The 20,932-nt window shown below is 42.1% G+C and overlaps 1 protein-coding gene across 1 annotated transcript in view; it reads right to left on the bottom strand.

Annotated features, from left to right (window-relative positions):
- mdfi (MyoD family inhibitor) overlaps window positions 1–20,595 on the bottom strand; it is a 64,792-nt gene extending 44,197 nt beyond the window's left edge. The window contains exons 1-2 of the mRNA XM_055160327.1: window positions 20,537–20,595; window positions 20,324–20,377 (exon numbers count right to left, since the gene is read on the bottom strand). Coding sequence (XP_055016302.1) covers window positions 20,324–20,377; window positions 20,537–20,595 — 113 coding nt within the window. The remainder of the gene's footprint in view (window positions 1–20,323; window positions 20,378–20,536) is intronic.
- Between the last annotated feature and the right edge of the window lie 337 nt (window positions 20,596–20,932).

The raw sequence follows: 20,932 nt of genomic DNA, 5'->3' as shown, positions 1-20,932 counted from the left end.
AGTTTTCAAATTTGTGTTTAAATGGAAAATGGAAAAAAGTGACTTAAACTGTGATGCCGGACTAAACCAGGACTGAACCAGGACTAAACCAGGATTAAACCAGGACTAAACCAGGTCTAAACCAGGTCTAAACCAGAACTGAACCAGGACTGAACCAGGAGTGTCGGGATGGGACCAGAGTTGTGCCCACATAGACTGTCGGGTGATCAGGACTGAGACCGAGACCATACTAGGACAAGATCAGGACTGAGACTAAGACTGAGACCGGGACTTAGCAGACTCAGCAGAGCTCATCGACCATTGGTTGCTCTGTATCTTAAACAAATTGGTATTGATATCGACCATTAAAAAAAAAAAGAAAAGAAAGAAAAAAGAAAAACATATAACATATAATTATTCACTGCATAGAGTTAAAAAGTGGATTTCATAACTGTGAGGCCAGAGAGTTGTTTCGGTGTCACAGGAATGTTAACAACAACAACCAGCAGGCTAACAGCACACTTCCTGAGTCGATCATTAGATGCAGACAGCACACAGCAGTCCAATTTTGACATTAAGAGATGCTTTTGCAATTGTTTTTTTGTGTTTTGTTTGTTTGGGCTTTTGTTTCATTCACACAAAAACTGCATAGTTAGTTCTTCTCTGAAAACATAAAAAACACTCAGTTCCACCTTTGTGATGTCATGTGGTAATATAGGAAGTGCTTCACTGTGTTTTTGAACTCCATGCAACTCTGGAACTGCCAGTTTCTACTAAACAAAAGGTAAAAAGTAGCTGTTAACTTGAAAACTACTGCTTGATGACATCACAAGGTGGAACAAAGCATTTTGAGCTTTGGAGGTGTAGCTAGACTGATAACAAAGTTATCAGTTTCATTCACACAAACATGTGTGAATGAAACAAAACACAACTCCAGGTCTGTTTTTGAGGAGGTAACAGCATTCTAACATGTCTAAAAGCTCAGAGAGTCAGTTTAGTGTAGTACAGGAGTTTTCAGTGATATAAGAGCGAGTTCCTGGTCTGATCAAACAGGAGCTGATGGTGAGGGGCCCATCTCTCACAGTGAATCAAAGCCTCAGTCTGATGCTTATGTAAGTGTGATTCTGAAGTGAAGAGGAGCTGTGTGTGAGTTTACACTGGTCAACAAGTACGGGCCCTCTGGACATGTTTGTGGTCTGCAGAGGCTGAAAAGAGGAGAAGAAGAAGAGAAGGATCGAGAAAGTATGGAAGTCAACAAATTTATAATAACCTGCAAAAGTGTAGCATCAAATTTACATGACTGACTGGAGGTCAGTATCAGTGATAAAATCTCTGACATGAAAACGTTCTGAATGGTCTTTACTCGGATCACATGAAAAATCTGCTTAAATAAAAGGATTAAAGTACCCGCTTTAAAATGTACTTAAAGAGTAAAACATAAAAGTATTTCACGCAAATTATGAGATCTAATAAAACTTCAAATATGAAATGATTTTGTTAAAAATTTGTGCAGAATTTTGTTCAACAGAAGCATATATATATATATATATATATATATATATATATATATATATATATATATATATATATATATATATATATATATATATATATATATATATATGTATATATATAGCAATAGCAGACGTTGAGGACAGTTACAAGTACCTTGGTATCCCACAAGCAAATGGCAACCTTGAAGAGGCAAATACGGCAAATACCTGCAAAGAGTGAGGCAAGTCCTCAGAAGCCAGCTCAATGGCAAGAACAAGGTGCAGGCAATCAACAGCTACGCCCTGCCAGTGATCAGATACCCTGCAGGGATTGTAAGCTGGCCAAAGGAGGAGATACAGACCACAGATGTTAAGACACGAAAGCTCCTGACCATGCATGGAGGGTTCCATCCCAAATCCAGCACCCTGAGACTGTACGCAGGCCGGAAGGAAGGGGGCCGAGGACTAGTGAGTGTGGGAACCACTGTCCAGGATGAAACATCCAAGCTCCTTGAGTACATCAAGGACAAGGCCCCGGCAGATGAGATGCTCAGAGAATGTCTCAGACAGTGGGGTCCAGAGGAAGAGGTGCTGGAGGGACCATCATGGCAGGACAAACCCCTACATGGGGCGTACCACCGGAACATAACTGAAGTGGCTGATATCAAGAAATCCTACCAATGGCTTGAGAGGGCTGGTCTGAAGGACAGCACAGAGGCACTGATCCTGGCTGCTCAGGAGCAGGCCCTGGGCACTCGAGCAATAGGGGCCCAGATCTACCACACCAGACAAGACCCACGGTGTAGACTGTGCAAAGAGGCTCCTGAGACAGTCCAGCACATAACTGCGGGGTGTAAGATGCTGGCAGGGAAAGCATACATGGAGCGACATAACCAAGTGGCGGGCATAGTGTACAGAAACATCTGTGCAGAGTACGGGCTGGAGACCCCAGGATCAAGGTGGGAAACACCTCCAAAGGTTGTGGAGAGAATGACCGAGCCAAGATCCTGTGGGACTTCCAGATACAGACTGACAGAATGGTGATGGCGAACCAACCAGACATAGTGGTGGTGGATAAGAAACAGAGCAGAGCCGTGGTGGTTGACATCGCAATACCAAGCGATGGTAATATCAGGAAAAAGGAAGACGAGAAGCTAGAGAAATACCAGGGGCTCAAGGAAGAGCTGGAGAGAGCCTGGAAAGTAAAGGCATCAGTGGTGCCTGTGGTGATCGGAGCACTCGGGGCTGTAACCCCCAAACTGGAAGAGTGGCTACAACAGATACCGGGAAAAACAACAGACATCTCAGTCCAGAAAAGTGCAGTACTGGGAACAGCAAAGATACTGCGCAGAACTCTCAAGCTCCCAAGGCCTCTGGTAGAGGACCCGAGCTGAATGAGGGTGAGAGAGACCTAACCACCGTGGAAGGTGAGAAACACATTTTTTTATATATATATATATATATATATATATATATGTTTTTATTTGTATATTTCCATTTGCTCAAACTATGAACATGTTAAAAGTAAACCCTCAGACTTTGGACACATCCTCCAGCTCTTCCGGGGGGACCCAAGGCTTTCCCAGCCCAGCCCAGAGACATAGTCCCTCCAGCATGTCCTGGGTCTTCCCCAGGGTCTCCTTCCGGTGGGACATTCCCGGAACACCTCCCGAGGGAGGCGCTCAGGAGGCATCCGGAACAGATGCCCGAGCCACCTCAACTGCTCCTCTCGACGTGGAGGAGCAGTGGCTCTACTCCGAGCTCCTCCCGTGTGACTGAGCTCCTCACCCTATCTCTAAGAGAGCCCCCAGCCACCCTGCGGAGGAAACTCATTTTGGACGCTTGTATCTGTGATCTCATCCTTTCGGTCATTACCCAAAGCTCAAGTAGATTGATGGTAAATCAAGAGCTTTGTCTTTTCAGCTCTGCTCCTTTTTCACCACAACAGTCCAATAAAGACCATTTCAACAGATCCCAAACTATAATCAAATATACTTTTAGTTTCCAGTCTTGTTCAAAAACGTTGTGGAGTAGAAAGTACAGATACCTGCTCTCAAATGTAATGAAGTAAAAGTTAAAAGTATCCACTTCAAAATGTACTTAAAGATGCACTGAATAACTTTTCTACTAGAGGGTCCGTCACCTGTTTGACTCCACATACATGCTATTGTTTTTCCTGAAATGTTCTGCAGTCTGGCATTTAATCTATTCATTTAATCTATCATCTATCTCCATGGAGACAAGCAGGTCACACACCAGGTCAAGTTACAGGTCAGATCTGTGGAGAAGTGGGCCCACAGTAACAATGCATGTTTTTAATGTAGTTCTGACAAATAAAATGTCGCTGAGAACAAGATATATTTGTTTAATGTCATACTCTGGAAATGATACCTTTTTTACTTAAGTACAGAACTTCACTACTTTTACTACTAGGGATGGGCATGATTAATCGATTAATCGATAATCAATCATTAAGAATTTCATCGATTACGTTCATTTTAATCGACAAACCGAATGTAGGTTGCTGTGCGTAGCGTGACCAAACAGGGGTCCGTACATGTGTCTCTGCATCAGAAGGAGCGAGCAAACACAAACATTCGGTCAGTCTGCAGCGTACCTAACGATGATTTGTACAAGAAGTTCCACGCTTTTCGTTGCGTTCGGGACACGTGGGAGGCCATGTGCACAGTGTATAAAGCAGGAACATATGTTTCGTTGTCCAGTGGGAAAAAGCTTTACCATGTGAGAGAAGCGCAATGTCGATGACGAGTCCCCACCTCCCACCCCCCGTACAGTCTCCTGATTTTGACAAACGCAAATATGGTCACACTAACCTGTGTTAGGCGTGTTCTATCAAAAATCACAACTGGAATCGATCGATTAAAAGTAAAAAGAATATATTCCCTGTCCAATACAATTCTAATACAGAGCTCTGGGTCAAACCACTATCCCTGATGGTCTATTCTACACAGGCAGTCTGAACACCTGCATCTGTCCCTTAACCCAGTATATATACATTCACAGAAATATGCATAATGATATGTTGATCAGGTTTATGCCTTGGATCCTCCCCGAAGCCTCTCCGTTTATGGGAATGACCGGATCTATTTAGGTTTGGAGCCAGCCAGGATGTCCCCTTGTCAGCTGCTCTGTACAGAATTTCCTTAAAAAGACACAACCTACACAGCAGTTTCTTTAAACACATATATCAGATTTCAATAGTTAAGCATTAATTGCGTGACTTCATTAACAACATTTAAACAAATATATGATTTCAGCATTTAATAATTGCATGTGGTATACTCACGACACTTTATTATGTGTTACAGCCTTCACCTGTATTCCATTGAATCATGTCTTTTAATCCAACAGAAGTTGACCGCATCAGCGACACAAGAGCTGTAGTTTTATCTTCGCTGAGTTGATGCAAATTAGCGATGCGGTTTTAAGTTTCGTTTCTGTGAGAGTTGCGCAAAACTGAATTAAACACATTATAATGTCAAACGGATTGATGTGGCTCTAGAGTTGTTACGGTTTATATGTCATAAAGTTGAATTTATTTATGCAGATTAGTAGTGCAGATAGTAATAATAATGATGATGATCATTTTAATATAAAAACGTTAATGATTAATCGATAATCGATCGTTAATTCTTCCAACGTTCGATTAAGAAAATTTTACCGAATGCCCATCCCTATTTACTACTTTAATACTTTGTCAAGTATCAAGAATCAAGTGTTTTCTTTTTTTTTTTATCTAAATACAGTTTGAAATGTTAGTAACCTGCAATTATAAAAGAGCCAAGCTGACGATTAGAAATGACTCATTCATTGCAGAGTGGCTTTTGTAACGAGGGGAGAGGAGAGAGAAAGAGAAAGAGGTGAAAGAGAGGACGAAAAGAGGAGAAGACAGAGGAGAAATAAAGGAGAGAGAGAGAGGAGAAGAGAGGTAAAGACAGAGAGAGAAAGAAGGTGAGAGAGTGAGATAAAGTGAGACAGTGGGGTGAAGAGGAGGACTTGTTTGTGACGTGAGAGGGTCCGGGGGCGGTGTGGGGGGCAGAGGTATAAACAGGAGCAGAGAAATGGAGCACACTTCCTGTTCATCTGTGGAGCATTCACACAAACACAAACAAAAGATCCATCAGCAGCTGGACGATCCAAACCAGATGCACAACGAAAGGAGGGAGTCAAATGTATCGAAAATCAGATAATAGGGTGTAACGATATTCAAGTCTCACAATACGTCACGGTATGAACCTCACAGTACGATATTTACAGTGATATCGTGGCGAAGCTCATGATATTATGATATTATCCATAACATCAAGAGTGAGATTATAAAATGCTTTGAGCATCGTTTGGTACAACATGTATTATCATATTAATATCAATGATATTCTGAACAGCTTGAAAAGCCTTTGAAGTCGAAGTGCAAAATTCAAGTAACAACTAAACAACTGTAATAAAACTGTGGGTCACTCTTCAGTGGTGAGTGAGATACTCTAAGACTGCTGAGGCTCTGTAGTTTAAACCCAACGCCGTCCACCATGGAAAATGGATGCAAATCACTCATTGTATATTCTGAGACGTATTTCATTATTTTTTGAGCGCTGATAACACGTATAGTTTTTTGTGCCAATTTGATTTTCTGAACACATTCTTGGAAGTTTTCGGCACGTGGGATTATCAAGTGACTTCTCTAGTATTTCCCGAGGTGAACTGCACGGTGTATTGTGTGTGCACACTGTCTGTTGTTTGTCCGTCACCTTTTTTCCTTTCTCGTTTCGTGTCACGACAAACCCAAAATGCTTCTAGACCTCAGACTTAAAAGCTGCTGGTGCATCCACAACATGTGCACTGGCCGATGACGTGGCCGTAAAGGATTGTGGTCCATGTAGTTTACTGTGCTGTGCGCCACAGGAGCAGACTGAAAATTCTTATTTTTGCCTAAAGACACTGTGACAAGACCGTGACGATATCGAGACAATTCTACTACGACGATATCGTGATATCACTAAGTTTGTTACACCCATATCAGGTAATAATTGATATTACACTGCTCAAAAAGTATAACAAACACTTTTAATAACAAATCAGAGCTCAATGTGAAAAAATTGATATGTATTCAAATATGGACAGGACAATGTCTTAGGAACAAAAGAACGCCATCTCTTTCAGTGGAAGTTCACAGCAGCGCACTAGAGCGTGAACAGTGAGACAACCCCTAAAACAGGACTGCTTTTACATGTGAAGGTCATTTCAAGTTTCTCCATCTTGGTCTTTTTTGGTTGGTTTCCACTAGTGCTGCTTTGGCTACAGTGGTGATCAGAGGAACCGTGCGATGCAGAATGACCTCCAGGAGGACACTGGTGTGAATGTCTCTGCCCAAACCATCACAAACAGACTTCCTGAGGGTGGACTGAGGGCAATTAAATGATTAAATAATAATTAAGGTGCATGGCTTGTCATTAGGATCACAATTTTCAATAATAGGAGTAATATCACAACGATCGATTTGATACTGATGCCAGTGAGTTTGAGTAAAAATAAACTGAAACTCTTCTGCTACTGTTTAAAGAATATAGAGTATCTGACCTTGGAATACACAGGCTGTCTATATCTCTACTTCACCACAGCTTCAACTGCTCTAACAATGCATTTTTGGAGAACTTTTGACGATAGATATTTTCTGCATGAGAATCGACCCTATTCATCCAGCCTAGAACCACACGACTGCCACGTTGAAATGAGAGCTTTAAATCAGATTAAAAATGCCTTAATTTACAATAAAAATTCATTCCGCTTTAAAAAAGACCATGTAAACACTTCATTCCTAATGTTTATTTGGTTTAGTCCCGGTCTAGTCCTGGTCTAGTCCTTGTTTAGTCCCGTCTAGTCCCAGTCTAGTCCTGGTTTAGTCCCGGTCTAGTCATTAAAAGATCAGATACAGGTCACATAGGGGCCAAAATGACAGTCTGAACGACACAGATCTGATTTTTTCAAATATGACCCAGGACACTTCAATTTGTGCTCCTAAAACCGATACATATCTGATCTTTTGACATGGGACTTCAGTCTGAACGGCCAAAGCGCATTCATCCACCTACACGTTATCAACAAGCCACAAATGTCACTATTCTGCTCTGAAGTAGGTGAAAATTGTTAATGAACTCCGTGTCACTGAAGAGAAGCACATCGCCAACAACAGTTTCGATCCGTCAATTCTTCTGTGTTTAAAATATGAACTTTGAACTGAATCCTAAAATTGAAATTAAATCAACTATAAACTCCCCAAAAGAAAGAAAGTGTATCTTGTCTCAAAGTTCATCCGAGTTCACGTTGGAGCACGATGAGTTAAAAGCCCATGTGTTTTCTCTTCTGTAATAGCTGCAGTGGCTAAATCTCCTCGCAGCTCCTGTCCCGTTCTCAGGACTCACGACCAATCACGAGCTGGCATCCGCTCCCAACCGCCAAACCCGCCGAGCTCACAGAGTCATTAGAGAGAAGGAGAGGAAGGAGAGAGGGAGAGCGGACGAGATGAGAAGATAGAGTCAGGAGAGGAGGAGAAGAGAAGAAAAAGGAGAGGCTCGGGAGGTATTTTAGCATCCTAATTATTCACCGCAGGGCCACAGCGGAGTTAATGCTAAAAACAACTAGCATACTAACAGCGCACCGGCCTTATTTCTTGGATTCATGAATGGTAAAAGCACTTATACTCAGACGCAGACAGCAACGAGAGGTCTTAAGAGCTGCTTCATTCAATATATATGTGACAAAAACAAATTTAAACGTATTAAAAAACTAAATTACAGCTATATTCCTCGTGTTTGACAGATAAATCAGGTGCCCTCCCAAACTGTGTAACATTCGTTCATTTGTTTTTCAAAGTAAAACCAAAAATAAGAAAATGAAAAAAAAAAAGTTTTCATTATTTGTCTCCAAAAACAAAATGAAAAAACGGATAATGATTCGTTTTTTTCATTTTTCGATTTTGTGTTTAAATGAATAATGCAAAAAATGGATAATGGCCGTTTCCCGTTTCTGTGACTTAAACTGCGATGCTGAACTTATGGGTCACATATGGACCGGACTGAACCAGGACTAAAACAGGACTAACCCAAGTCCAGGACCAGATCGGAACCAGACCGGGACTGAGTCCAGGACCAGGACCAGGACCAGATCAGAACTGAGACCAGGACTGAGGCCTGGAACAGGACCGGGACTGAGACTGGGACTGAGACCGGGACCAGACCAGAACTGAAAGCAATACTGAGACCAGACTTGAGCCCTAGAACAGGACCAGGACCAGACTGGGATCAGACCAGAACTGAGACCAGAACTGAGACCAGAACTGAGACCAGGACTGAGACCAGAACTGAGACCAGGACTGAGACCGGGACTGAGATCTCGAACAGGACCGGGACCAAATCGGGATATGACCGGGACTGAAAACAGTTTTGTCCTGGTTTAGTCCTATTTTAGTCCTGGTTCAGACCGTATGTGATGCAAAAGTTCGGCAACGGGAAAGGATGGTTATCCGTTTTTAAAAAAAAGTGATCTGTTTTTTTTTTTGTTTTTTTTTTCATTTTGGTTTTGGAGACAAATAATGAAGAAAATAGTTGCATTTTCGTTTTCTTATTTTTGGTTTTATTTTGAAAAACGAATGAACGAATGATACACGGATTCCTTCCTCTGCTTGAAGTTTGATTTAAACTTCTTCTGACAGGTTAGATTTATCACAATTAATCATTATATTTAAGATTTTGCAAAGAAAAAAAAGAAAAAGAAAAAATCTACACTTGTTTTCCCGATTAAGTGAACCCTTTTTATGAAATTTGTACCTGCAGGAGTCGTAAAGAGAGAATGAAAGAAGAGAGAAAGAGAAGGAAACAGGGGATGAGGGAGAGAGAGAAATAGAAAGATGAAAGAGCGCAGGAGAGGTAGAAACACGCAAAGAGAGGGAAAGATGAGATCGAGGTGAAGAGAGGGAGATGAGAAAAGAAGAGTGGATAAATTGCAACAAGGAGAGTTAGAGACAGAAAGAGAAAAAGAGAGGGACAGCAAAGGGGAGATGGAAGAGAGAGAGAGGGAGAAGCAGAGTGGCAGGAAGCGGAAAGAGAGAGAGAGAGAGAGAGGATTACCTAACCTGGTGCTGGTGTTTCTGTTTCTGTTTAAAGTGTGAGGTGAAGTTGTACCTGCAGCAGTCGTAAACCTGCACCACATTCCTCTACATCCTCACTACACACACACACACACACACGCACACACACACAAACACACACACACACACATGCATACATGCACGCACAGACACACATGCACATACACACACACACACACACACACACACACATGCACACACACACACACACACACACACACACACACATGCACAGACACACATGCACACAGACACACACTCATACACACATGCACACAGTGAGTTTTATGACAGTTTCACAGAGTCAGGGCACTGGGGGCTGCTTCACTTCTGTACACACACTACACCAGTAAACAGCACTATTATTACTGTTAATATATATCACTATTATTACACATGAATTTAAGCAACTGAATCAAAAAAACTGAAACAAAAAAAAAAAAAAAACACCCAAGGGTGTTTAATTTAATTTATTTATCTATTTAAGACAACACTATATGACTTGTGATAAAATTGAATAACCAAGAAAATGTGTCAAATGTAGAAGATTCATTTTCTTAAAGGTCCAATATTACACAAGTCATGTTATATATATTGTTATCTCCTCAAAAACAGACCTGGAGTTGGGTTTTTGTTTCATTCACACATGTTTCAGTAACTCTTTATTATCAGTCTGTCTATATTTCCAAAGCTTAAAATGCTCTGTTCCACCTTGTGATGTCATGAAGCAGTAGTTTTCAAGTTAACAGCTCCTTTTTGTCTTTTGTTTTGTAGAGATTGGCAATTCCAGACTGTGGGGAAGCTGGCCCAACGTGGTCAAAGTAGGAGGCAGACTAAAAACAAAAGTGTCTTTGACCAGACAATTTATTAAAATAGACTCCTGATGTAACGTAAAGTAAATTAATTACAAATAAACTGTTCAAACAAACAGAAAATAAGTTACTTAAATTAAATCAAAAGCAACAACACTGTACACCCACTGCACACAAGTCTCTTTTTCCCTGATTGACAAAAACAGACTGCTTAAGTAAGTATCAGGTAAGTATCATTTCCCACCCACTACCCACTCCACAAAAACACCGAAGCAAATCTATTATTACACCAGACTGTTGATGTAAATGTCTGTGTTGATAGAATAATTTTAGAAGTAAAACCAACATTGCATTTGAAGGATTTATGTCTGAGCAGCAGCAATGAGTTGTTCTTTCTGAGTGGCGGACTGATATATGAGAAAATAGTCCCTCAACATTCAACGATTCATGCGATGCAAGGTTAGTTTTATTTCAAACATTATTTTATCAACACAGACATTCACATGGACAGTCTGGCGTAATAATAGTTTTGCTTCAGGTGTTTTGTGGTGTGGGTAAGACTGTTTTTTGTGGCCGGCTAACTATGGCCATTGACATGCACTAGCCTAGCACCAGCGACCTCTGCAAATACAAGGACTGGAGGGAATATTTATAAAAGTGTCTCCACACGTCTCCAACATTCTGGCTCACTAGGAAATGAGGCCCTATGTCCAAAATTCCAGACTGTTCCTTTACATGGGCCTAAGTCATAAACATAAACTAAAGACTAAAATAATGAACCTGAATACACAAAAACAATGAAACAAAAAGGAACTGTGGCGTGGCCCAGAACTTCCCCAGAGACTATAAATATGTCCGTCCTCGAGCACGTCCCCTCTTTTGCCTCGAGACCACGTGGACGAACAGGTACGTACTGTAGGTGGATGTATGATGTAACTGAAATGGATTGACAAATAAAGTATATTTAAAGTCACAATGTGTTTGGTGATAATTTAATAAAACAACAACCAGAATTATATGTCAAAGTGTTAGGAGGATATGATAACAAATGAACTAATGTGTGAAAGTAAACAAATTAATGTTAGTTTTAAATGAGACAAAGGTCCATTTTGTCACACAAGTTGAAATCCTGTATCACCACATGACATCACAAAGTGGACCAGAGTGTTTGTTTTTTTTGTCCTGTATCTGCAGGGTTTGTGTGTTAAACATGTGTGAATGAAACAAAACACAACTCCAGATCATAAAACAGTGTCATGGGCCCTTTAACTTCCAGCCTTATCAAACTCGAGTAAAGAGAGTGAGTATTTGTTCACCTCTGCAGTAGTACTTTGCAGTAGTAACCCAGAGGCCAACAGTAATGAGTGGAACTAATATAAAACACACTGAGAAACACTCTGAGAATCTGACCAGAGACCAAAGACCAGACCAAGAGCCAAACTCCACACACAAGAACAGAGAGCTTCATCTGAACTACTGAAGAAGAAGAAGAAGAAGAAGAGTTTAAACAACACAAACAACAACAACAACAACACACGAGCACGGAAGAAAGGATGAAGAAGTGGAGAGAGAGAGGAGAAAGAAGTGAGAGGAGATAGAGAGAAAGAAAGAGAGAGGAGGGAGAAAGGGTGAGAGGGAGGAAAGGTAGAAGGGAGGGAGAGAAGGTGTGAGAAAGGAGAGAGAGAGGGAATGGGAGGGGGAGAGAAAGAGAGAGAGGGGAGATGGAGAAGGGAGGGAGAAAGGGTGAGAGAGGAGGGAGAAGAAGAGGAGAGAGAAAGGGTGAGAGGAGAGGAAGAGGAGAGAGAAAGGGTGAGAGAGAGGAGAAGAAGAGGAGAGAGAGGGTGAGAGAGAGGAGGTAGAAGGGAGGAAGAGGAGGGAGAAAGGGTGGAACAGTGGAGAGTGAGAGAAAGAGAGAGAGGGGAGATAGAGAAGGGCAGGGGAAGGGTGAGAGAGAGAGAGAGAGAGACAGGACAGAGAGAAAGGAGTGAGAGAGGATGAGAGAGGCAGAAGAGAGGGAGGAGGCAGGGAGAGGATGGAGAGAGGGTGACAGAGAGAGAGAGAGGAGGAAGAAAGGGTGAGAAATAGAAAGACGGTGCAGAGGGAGGAAGGAGGGAGAGAGGGTGAGAGAGAGAATAAGGAGAGGAGGGAAAGAGAGAGAAGAAGAAGCAGGGAGAAGATGGAGAGAGGGTGAAAGAGAGAGAGAACATGGAGAAGGGAGGGAGCGAGAGAGAGCGAGAAGAAGAAACAGGAGACAGTGAGAGGATGGAGAGAGGGTGAGAGAAAGAAAGAAAGAAAGAAAGAAAGAGAGGGGAGAGTGAGGGAGAGAGGGTGAGAGAGAGGATAGGAAGAGGAGGGAAAGAGAGAGAGAAGAAGCAGGGAGAGGATGGAGAAGGGGTGAGAAAAAGAAAGAGAGAGAGAGGACATGGAGAAGGGAGGGAGAGAGGGTGTGTGTGTGTGTGAGAGAGAGAGAGAGAGAGGATAGAAAGAAAGGAGGGAGAGAGAGAAGAAACAGGAGGCAGGGGGAGGATGGAAAGAGGGTGAGAGAGAGAGCAGGGAGAAAGGGTGAGAGAAAGAACGAGAGCGGAGTGGGAGGGAGAGAGGATGAGAGAGAGGGGAGGGAGAGGAGGGAAAGAGAGAGAGAAGAAGCAGGGTGAGGATGTAGAGAGGGTGAAAGAGAGAGAGAGAGAGACAGGGGACATGGAGAAGGGAAGGAGAAAGAGAAAGAAGAAACGAGGCAGGAAGAAGATGGAGAGAGGGTGAGAGAAAGAGAGGAGAAGCAGGAAGCAGAGAGAGAGAGAGTGAGAGAGGAGAGGAGAGGGGAGAGGGAGGGGGAGATAGAGAGAAAGAGAGTGAGATAAGAGGGCAACAAATTGAGCAGCTAGGGAGCGACAGGGGGGAAGAGAAGGAAAGAGAGACAAGGAGAGGAGACAGAAAGAAAGAAGAAGAGAGGGACAGAGATGGAAGAGAAAGTAAGAGACAGAGCGAGAACAAGTGAGAGAGAGGAGGATATAGAAAGGAGACAAAGAGAAGAGAGAGAGAAGGGGGGCAGTAGCGTGAGAAAGAAAGAGAGAGAGGAGATAAGGAGTGAAAGAGGGAGCAGGTTGGATGGAGTCCAGACTTGTAGATTATGGAGAGAATGGAGGAGCTCATTAAAGGCTGAGTGTGGTACAACAGGCCTAATGGGACTTTAATACTGTAGCTTTGTGTCAGATGCCCCGCAGCACAGGAAACATGGCAGCCCTGCCTGTGAGCGGCACACTACAACACCAAGACATAAGCTCCAGTGTGCAGAATCAAAGATCCAGGAAAGGGGATTTGTCAGAAGCACTGAGCGCCAGTCAAGCGACGGTTACCGGGTCACGAGGCACTAAACTCAGGTCATGACACTCTATTTTTTCAGTTTTTATAATTGAAAACTGTATATTTGTGTGAAATTAGGAGAGATGGGACCAAGTCGTTGTTTTGCAAGTCTCAAGTAAGTCTCAAGTCTTTGACCTCAAGTCCAAGTCATGTCCCGAGTCTTTGGCTCATAAGTCCAAGTCGAGTCCAAGTCGAGTCTTGAGTCACTGGCCCATAAGTCCAAGTCGAGTCCAAGTCGAGTCCCGAGACACTGGCCCATAAGTCCAAGTCGAGTCCAAGTCGAGTCTTGAGTCACTGGCCCATAAGTCCAAGTCGAGTCTTGAGTCACTGGCCCATAAGTCCAAGTCAAGTCTTGAGTCACTGGCCCATAAGTCCAAGTCAAGTCTTGAGTCATTGGCCCATGAGTCCAAGTCAAGTCCAAGTCGAGTCTTGACTCACTGGTCCATAAGTCCAAGTCGAGTCCAAGTCGAGTCTTGAGTCACTGGCCCATAAGTCCAAGTCAAGTCTTGAGTCATTGGCCTATAAGTCCAAGTCAAGTCCAAGTCGAGTCCTGAGTCACAGGCCCATAAATCCAACTCAAGTCCAAGTCAAGTCTTGAGCCACTGGCCCATAAGTCCAAGTCATGTCCAAGTCAAGTTCCAAGTCACTGGCCAATAAATCCAAGTCAAGTCCAAGTCGAGTCTTGAGTCACTGGCCCATAAGTCCAAGTCGAGTCCAAGTCAAGTCTTGAGTCACTGGCCCATAAGTCCAAGTCAAGTCTTGAGTCACTGGCCCATAAGTCCAAGTCAAGTCTTGAGTCACTGGCCCATAAGTCCAAGTCAAGTCTTGAGTCATTGGCCCATGAGTCCAAGTCAAGTCCAAGTCAAGTCTTGAGTCACTGGCCCATAAGTCCAAGTCGAGTCCAAGTCAAGTCTTGAGTCACAGGCCCATAAGTCCAAGTCAAGTCTTGAGTCATTGGCCCATAAATCCAAGTCATGTCCAAGTCAAGTCCCAAGTCACTGGCCAATAAATCCAAGTCAAGTCCAATTCGAGTCTTGAGCCACTGGCCCATAAGTCCAAGTCAAGTCCAAGTCGAGTCTTGCAAGTCCCAATCTCTGTAAATTAAGTCAAATAACACAAACAACTACACAAACTGACATTATTAAACCAGAGGACAGATTGATTGTTTTTTTTATATGCTCGATGTCGATACAGATTATTTAGAATCCGCTGAAATCAAGCACCGATAAGGTCTGCCAGTATTTTAGAACCGATATGTAGTGCAGATTTTCATGGTTTTCCTCAAATTATCTCGTTTAAATTTCTTACAAACTCACCCCAAGCTCTTTTTATTTATTTATTTTTTCACCACAAACTGTGTGTCACGTTTTCTCTTCATATTAAAGTGTTCAAATGAAGCTTTGTGTGTATTTTTTTAAGCAGATTTTTTAGCAGATCAACCAAAACTGGAGATTTAAGGTCGATAGCCGATACACCATAAAGTCGGCCTGATATATCGGAAAACCTAAATATCGGTCTGTCTCTAGTTCAGAGTTTTATGGTTTATAAGTTATAAGTTTGGTTATAAGTTCAGTAACCCCTAAGTTAGAGGAAGAGTAGATTTTGCAAGTTAAAATAGTATACATTAGAGAGACAGAGTGACAGGAGGATAGTTAAAGTACTACACAATACAATAATACAAAAATTTTGTGAAAAAATTGTGAAAATTTTGAGGGAAAATATGTGACAGGAAGGTGCAAGATTTGCCGTACAGAGCTGTCCTGGTCTGACCCTGGTCTGGTCCTGGTTTAGTTTCTATAGTTCCAGTTTTGATGCGGAATTTGTGCGAGCATATAAGTATACCTAAAACTTTTATTGCACATAATAGTACTACTACTACAAAACAGTAACACTATAATCAGTTTGATGCTATAAAACTAATAATGTTCACAAGTGGAGTGTTTAAAATGTTCCTGTTTAACCCCAAAATCAAGTGTGATATTAAAGTTTAAGTTTAAGTTTAGACTTTTACAAACATGTTCTGAAACTCACTGACTCTTGTACTATAGTTTATGTGTTCAGAATGTAGTCTTCTCTCAAATGTTAATACTAAAACATAAATTGTAATTTTATCATAATTTCACTGTTTATCAGAAAAATTGCACTTCGATATTTTGCCAAAATCATTCAGTCCTAAACCTAACCTAATTGCGGCACCCTGTCCTTTCTACTGCGGTAACCTGATGGTCTACGGGGCGAACCTCCAGGCCCGTCTGACAAGTCCTGGTTCAGTTCTGGCTTAGTCCTGGTTTAGATTTGGCTTAGTCCTGATTTAGACCTGGTTTAGTCCTGGTTTAGTTCTGTTTTAGTTCTGGTTAAGTCCTGGTTTAGTACAGTTTTAGTCCTCTTTTGTCCTGGTTTAGTCCTCCTTGTTCAATCCTGTTTCAGTCTTGTTTTAGTCCTGGTTTAGTCCTACTCATTCATTTGTAGTTTAGTCCTGGTTCAGTCCTAGTTCAATCCTGGTTCAGTCCTAGTTTAGTCCTGGTTCAGTCCTGGTTCAGTCCTAGTTTAGTCCTGGTTTAGCACTGGTTCAATCCCGGTTCAGTCCTGGTTCAGTCTTGTTTTAGTCCTGGTTTAGTCCTCCTCATTCATTTGTAGTTTAGTCCTGGTTCAGTCCTGGTTCAGTCCTGGTTCAATCCTGGTTCAGTCCTGGTTCAGTCCTAGTTTAATCCTGGTTCAGTCCTAGTTTAGTCCTGGTTTAGTACTGGTTCAATCCCGGTTCAATCCCGGTTCAGTCCTGGTTCAGTCCTGGTTTAGTCCTGGTTTAGTACTGGTTCAATCCCGGTTCAGTCCTGGTTCAGTCCTGGTTCAGTCCTGGTTTAGTCGTGGTGCAGTTCTGGTTCAGACCTGGTTTAGTTCTGGTTCAGTCCTGGTTTAGTCCTGGTTCAATCCCGGTTCAGTCCTAGTTTAGTCCTGGTTTAGTACTGGTTCAATCCCGGTTCAGTCCTGGTTCAGTCCTGCTTCAGTCCTGGTTTAGTCCTGGTTCAGACCTGGTTCAGTCCTGGTTTAGTCCTGGTTCAATCCCGGTTCAGTCCTAGTTTAGTCCTGGTTTAGTCCTGGTTCAATCCTGGTTCAGTCCTGGTTCAGTCCTGCTTCAGTCCTGGTTTAGTCCTGGTTCAGACCTGGTTCAGTCCTGGTTCACTCTACTACTACTGCACTAGTTATAATGTTTCCTCATCATAAACAGACCTGGAGTTGTGTTTTGTTTCATTCACTCATTTTTAACACACAAACCTGCATATTTAAGGTGAGTTCTTCTCTCAAACAGAAAACACTCTGTTCCACCTTGTGATGTCATGTGGTGATACAGGAAGTGCTTCAAAATCCATACACCTTCACTTATTTGGATCATTTCAGCCCTGGAATTGCCAATCTCTACTGAACAAAAGTTAAAAGGTAACAGTTAAATTGAAAACACAGACTAAGCAGGATTACTCAAACGGGTGTGAACGAACTAAAACGCAACTCCAGGTATGTTTTTGATGAAGAAACAACATTCTGACATGACTTAAAGCTCACAAGAGTCAATTCAGCGTAATACGAGCCCTTTAAGTGTGCTTTGTTGGCATGAGCTGCAAATGACCTGAAACCAGCAGCAGACGTTTGAGAAATGTTTGTGAACCGGAGAAAAAAAAAATCTCCAGCTCCTTCTCCGCTCGCTCAGATCTGTTGTAAAAATACTTTGAATCGTTGAGAATTTATTTAAATCTGTGTGAATCTAAAAGAGGAACAGCCGACCTCAGAATCTGAAGGAGACGGGACAGTAAACACCCAGCGGTACTCGGAGCGGGCTGGGGCGACATACAGGAAAAACTGTGTGGATAAAAGTAAAAGCAGTTTAATGTGCTATAAATATATGGCACACTTCTCACTAAGTTCATATTTGAAGGCGCTGTACGTAATTTTTACAGTTTTACCGTACAGTATTGTGATTCACGAGTTATAAAAGTAACAAATTACTGTAATGCGTTGCTTTTTGCTGTAACGCAGTAATGTTACAGCATTACAGAGAAATTTTTTTAAATATTTTACTCGGTACAAATGTCAGTACCGTGCGTCACAATGCTTTTTTAACCTGGATTGAAGTGGTGGGTTTTGTGTTTTTCTTCATACAAATTCTCTAAAATCACGGCGATATCAGCAGCAGTCGGACGCCATAGTTACGGTTCTGAATGTGGAGACGGGCCCGGAGATGCACCCGCGTAGACCGTCAGGTAGTCCTAGTCCAAGATTAGTCCTGGTTTAGACCTGGTTTAGTCCTGGTTCAGTTCTGGTTCAGTCCTCCTGGTTCAGTCCTGGTTTAGATCTGGTTTAGTCCTGGTTTAGCTCTGGTTCAGTCCTGGTTTAGACCTGGTTTAGTCCTGGTTCAGTTCTCGGTTCAGTCCTAGTTTAGTCCTGGTTCAGTCCTAGTTTAGTCCTGGTTTAGTCCTGGTTCAGTCCTGGTTTAGTCTTGGTTCAGTCCTGGTTTAGTCCTGGCTTAGTCCTGGTTTAGTCTTGATTCAGTCCTGGTTCAGTCCTGGCTAAGTCCTGGTTTAGTCCTGGTTTAGTCTTGGTTCAGTCCTGGTTTAGTCCTGGTTTAGTCCTAGTTTAGTCCTCCTGGTTTAGTCCTGGTTCAGTTGTGGTTTAGTCTTTGTTTCAGTCCTGGTTCAATCCTGGTTTAGACCTAACTTCGGTTCAGTCATAATTTAGTCCATATATAGTGCAAAGTTCAGCATCTTCACACAGTTGTTTTGGTGAGAGTAACTTAAAGTACTTCAGTAGTCGTGTAATGTCTTATATTTTAAATGCAGTAATATTTTAATGTAACAAATTACTCTGAAAAGACAGTAACAAGTGATAAATAACACATTACAGTTTTGAAGTAACTTGCCCAACACTGTTACTGTAAATAAAGATGTACATGTCTTATGAGGTTAATATATTTTTGTCATTTATTTTATTATTGCATTGTAGACAGCCTGCTACCAGCACAATTCCATGTAATGTTCACCAGGAAGACATTTACTAACTATATCTCCATGGCGACAAGCAGGCCACACAACAGGCCAGGTTACAGGTCAGCTCTATGGAGAAGAAGACCCATTCACAGTAATAATATATGTTTTTACTGCTGTTTTGAGAAATAAAACATAACTGAATAAATATAAACTTTTAATAAAACAGCAGACCCTTGATCAGAAAAGTTGTGCAGTTAAAATGTACGTTTATTTTATTTCACAGGGGTTCAGTTGATATAGACGTACTATACTTATTTTCGTTAAGCTATTGATATTTTATTTTTATATTTTATTCAAACTATCTCAACTTTATTTTTGATAACTCTTTTCTCTTTTGACTCTTGAGGATGAATAAAAGTAATTCAGATTCTGATTTAAAGCTCCTATTTTACATAAAAATGACCCTCATGAGTATGTAGCTCCTTCATGAAAAACATACATGGAGTTATGTTTTGTTTCATTCACACATGTTTGAGTAACTCTTTATTATTAGTCTGTCTACATCTCCAAAGCTCAAAATGCGCTGTTCCACCTTGTGATGTCATATATTGGTAGTTTTCAAGTTAACAGCTGCCATTTGTTCAGTAAAGATGGACAATTCCAGGTCTAAAATCATCCAGATGATTCTAGTGAAAGTGTGTAGAGTTTACAAACACAATAGAGCACTTCCTGTATTACCACATGACATCACAAGGTGGAACAGAGTGTTTGAGAGAAGAACTCAGTGTAAATATGCAGGTATGTGTGTTAAACATGTGCGAACAAAATAAAACACACTCCAGGTCTGTTTGTAACAAGGAAATACATTATAACAAAGATCAGAAAATATCGTAACATGGCCCCTTTAATTTAACATCACATATTACCTGACATTTTCTGAATAAAAATTGTTCGTAAATATTGTTTTTCAGAAAATTGACAAACAAAATCGTATTCAAAACCTGAATCCAGAGGAGATCCGTGAGAGAGTGACCTGAGAACGCCTGGTCCCAGATGTGTGTATAACATGTGCTTTGAGCTGCTACACAAACACACACAGACCAGTGCGTTCATGCCTCAGTGACACACACAGCACACGGCAGCCATCTTTCAACTGTCAGATCTGCTCTACAGGACACAATGACGGAGACGAGATCATACACGTAAATCACAGTAGAAGGAGTACAGGGGCCCGGATTTAAAGGGCCTGTATTACTCTGTCTTCTGATTTATGTTGTAATGTGGTATCCTCATCACAAACAGGCCTGGAGTTGTGTTTTGTTTCATTCACGCATGTTTAAAGCACAAACCCTGCGCATTTAGGCTGAGTTCTTCTCTCAAACACTCTGTTCCACCTTGTGATGTCATGTGGTAATACAGGAAGTGCTCTATTGTGTTTTTAAACTCCACCCGCCTTCACTAGAATCATTTGGATGAGTTTAAATGATCCAAACTCAGACTCCTGAACCAGCGGGGAACAGCTCTGGTTCAGGTCAGTCTTACATGATCTGGAGTGGGGAGTGGTACCTGAGAAGCGCTTTCCCCGGGAAGAACCACCTGCACGGAGTACGGATCACTCAGAACAACATATAACCAACCAAATGGGATTCGTGCTTCTGTCTGGATGTTTTGCAAAACCTCAATACCAGCCGCAGTCCTCGAGCACAGAGGACCAGACTAACCTGCCCAAACCTGTAGACCGCAGCGTATTCTCACTTTCGCTGCATGGATCCCGTGTGCAGAGGTGGGCACGGAACCACTCGGACCCAGTCCATTGCGCAAAGGTCTTGCTCGCCCCTGTCTGGAGGATGGAGCCTCTGGACCTATCACAGGACACCAATGCACGCAGAGAACAGCACGAAGACCGAGGATGGGCTGCGCGGTATGGGGCGTTCTTTTTTATGAGTTCATGATGATAACTTGGGATGAGGACGGCTCGCAGTGTTAACAGGAAATATCAGTACCTTTCGCAACTGGAGGTCCCGCTGTTTCCCCGGGAAACACAGGCACCGTGAAACAGAGATATGGGAGATATCGAGCTGACCCCAACACAAACATGGTACAAACTTTTTTCACCAATTTGCAATGCGTCATCATGTCAGAAGGGCGACC

Source organism: Boleophthalmus pectinirostris, unplaced genomic scaffold (assembly GCF_026225935.1).
Source record: "Boleophthalmus pectinirostris isolate CB_2022bp ecotype Guang Dong unplaced genomic scaffold, ASM2622593v1 HiC_scaffold_3, whole genome shotgun sequence".
In the NCBI taxonomy this organism is placed as follows: Eukaryota; Metazoa; Chordata; class Actinopteri; order Gobiiformes; family Gobiidae; genus Boleophthalmus; species Boleophthalmus pectinirostris.
This window is presented reverse-complemented; position numbering and strand designations above follow the sequence as displayed.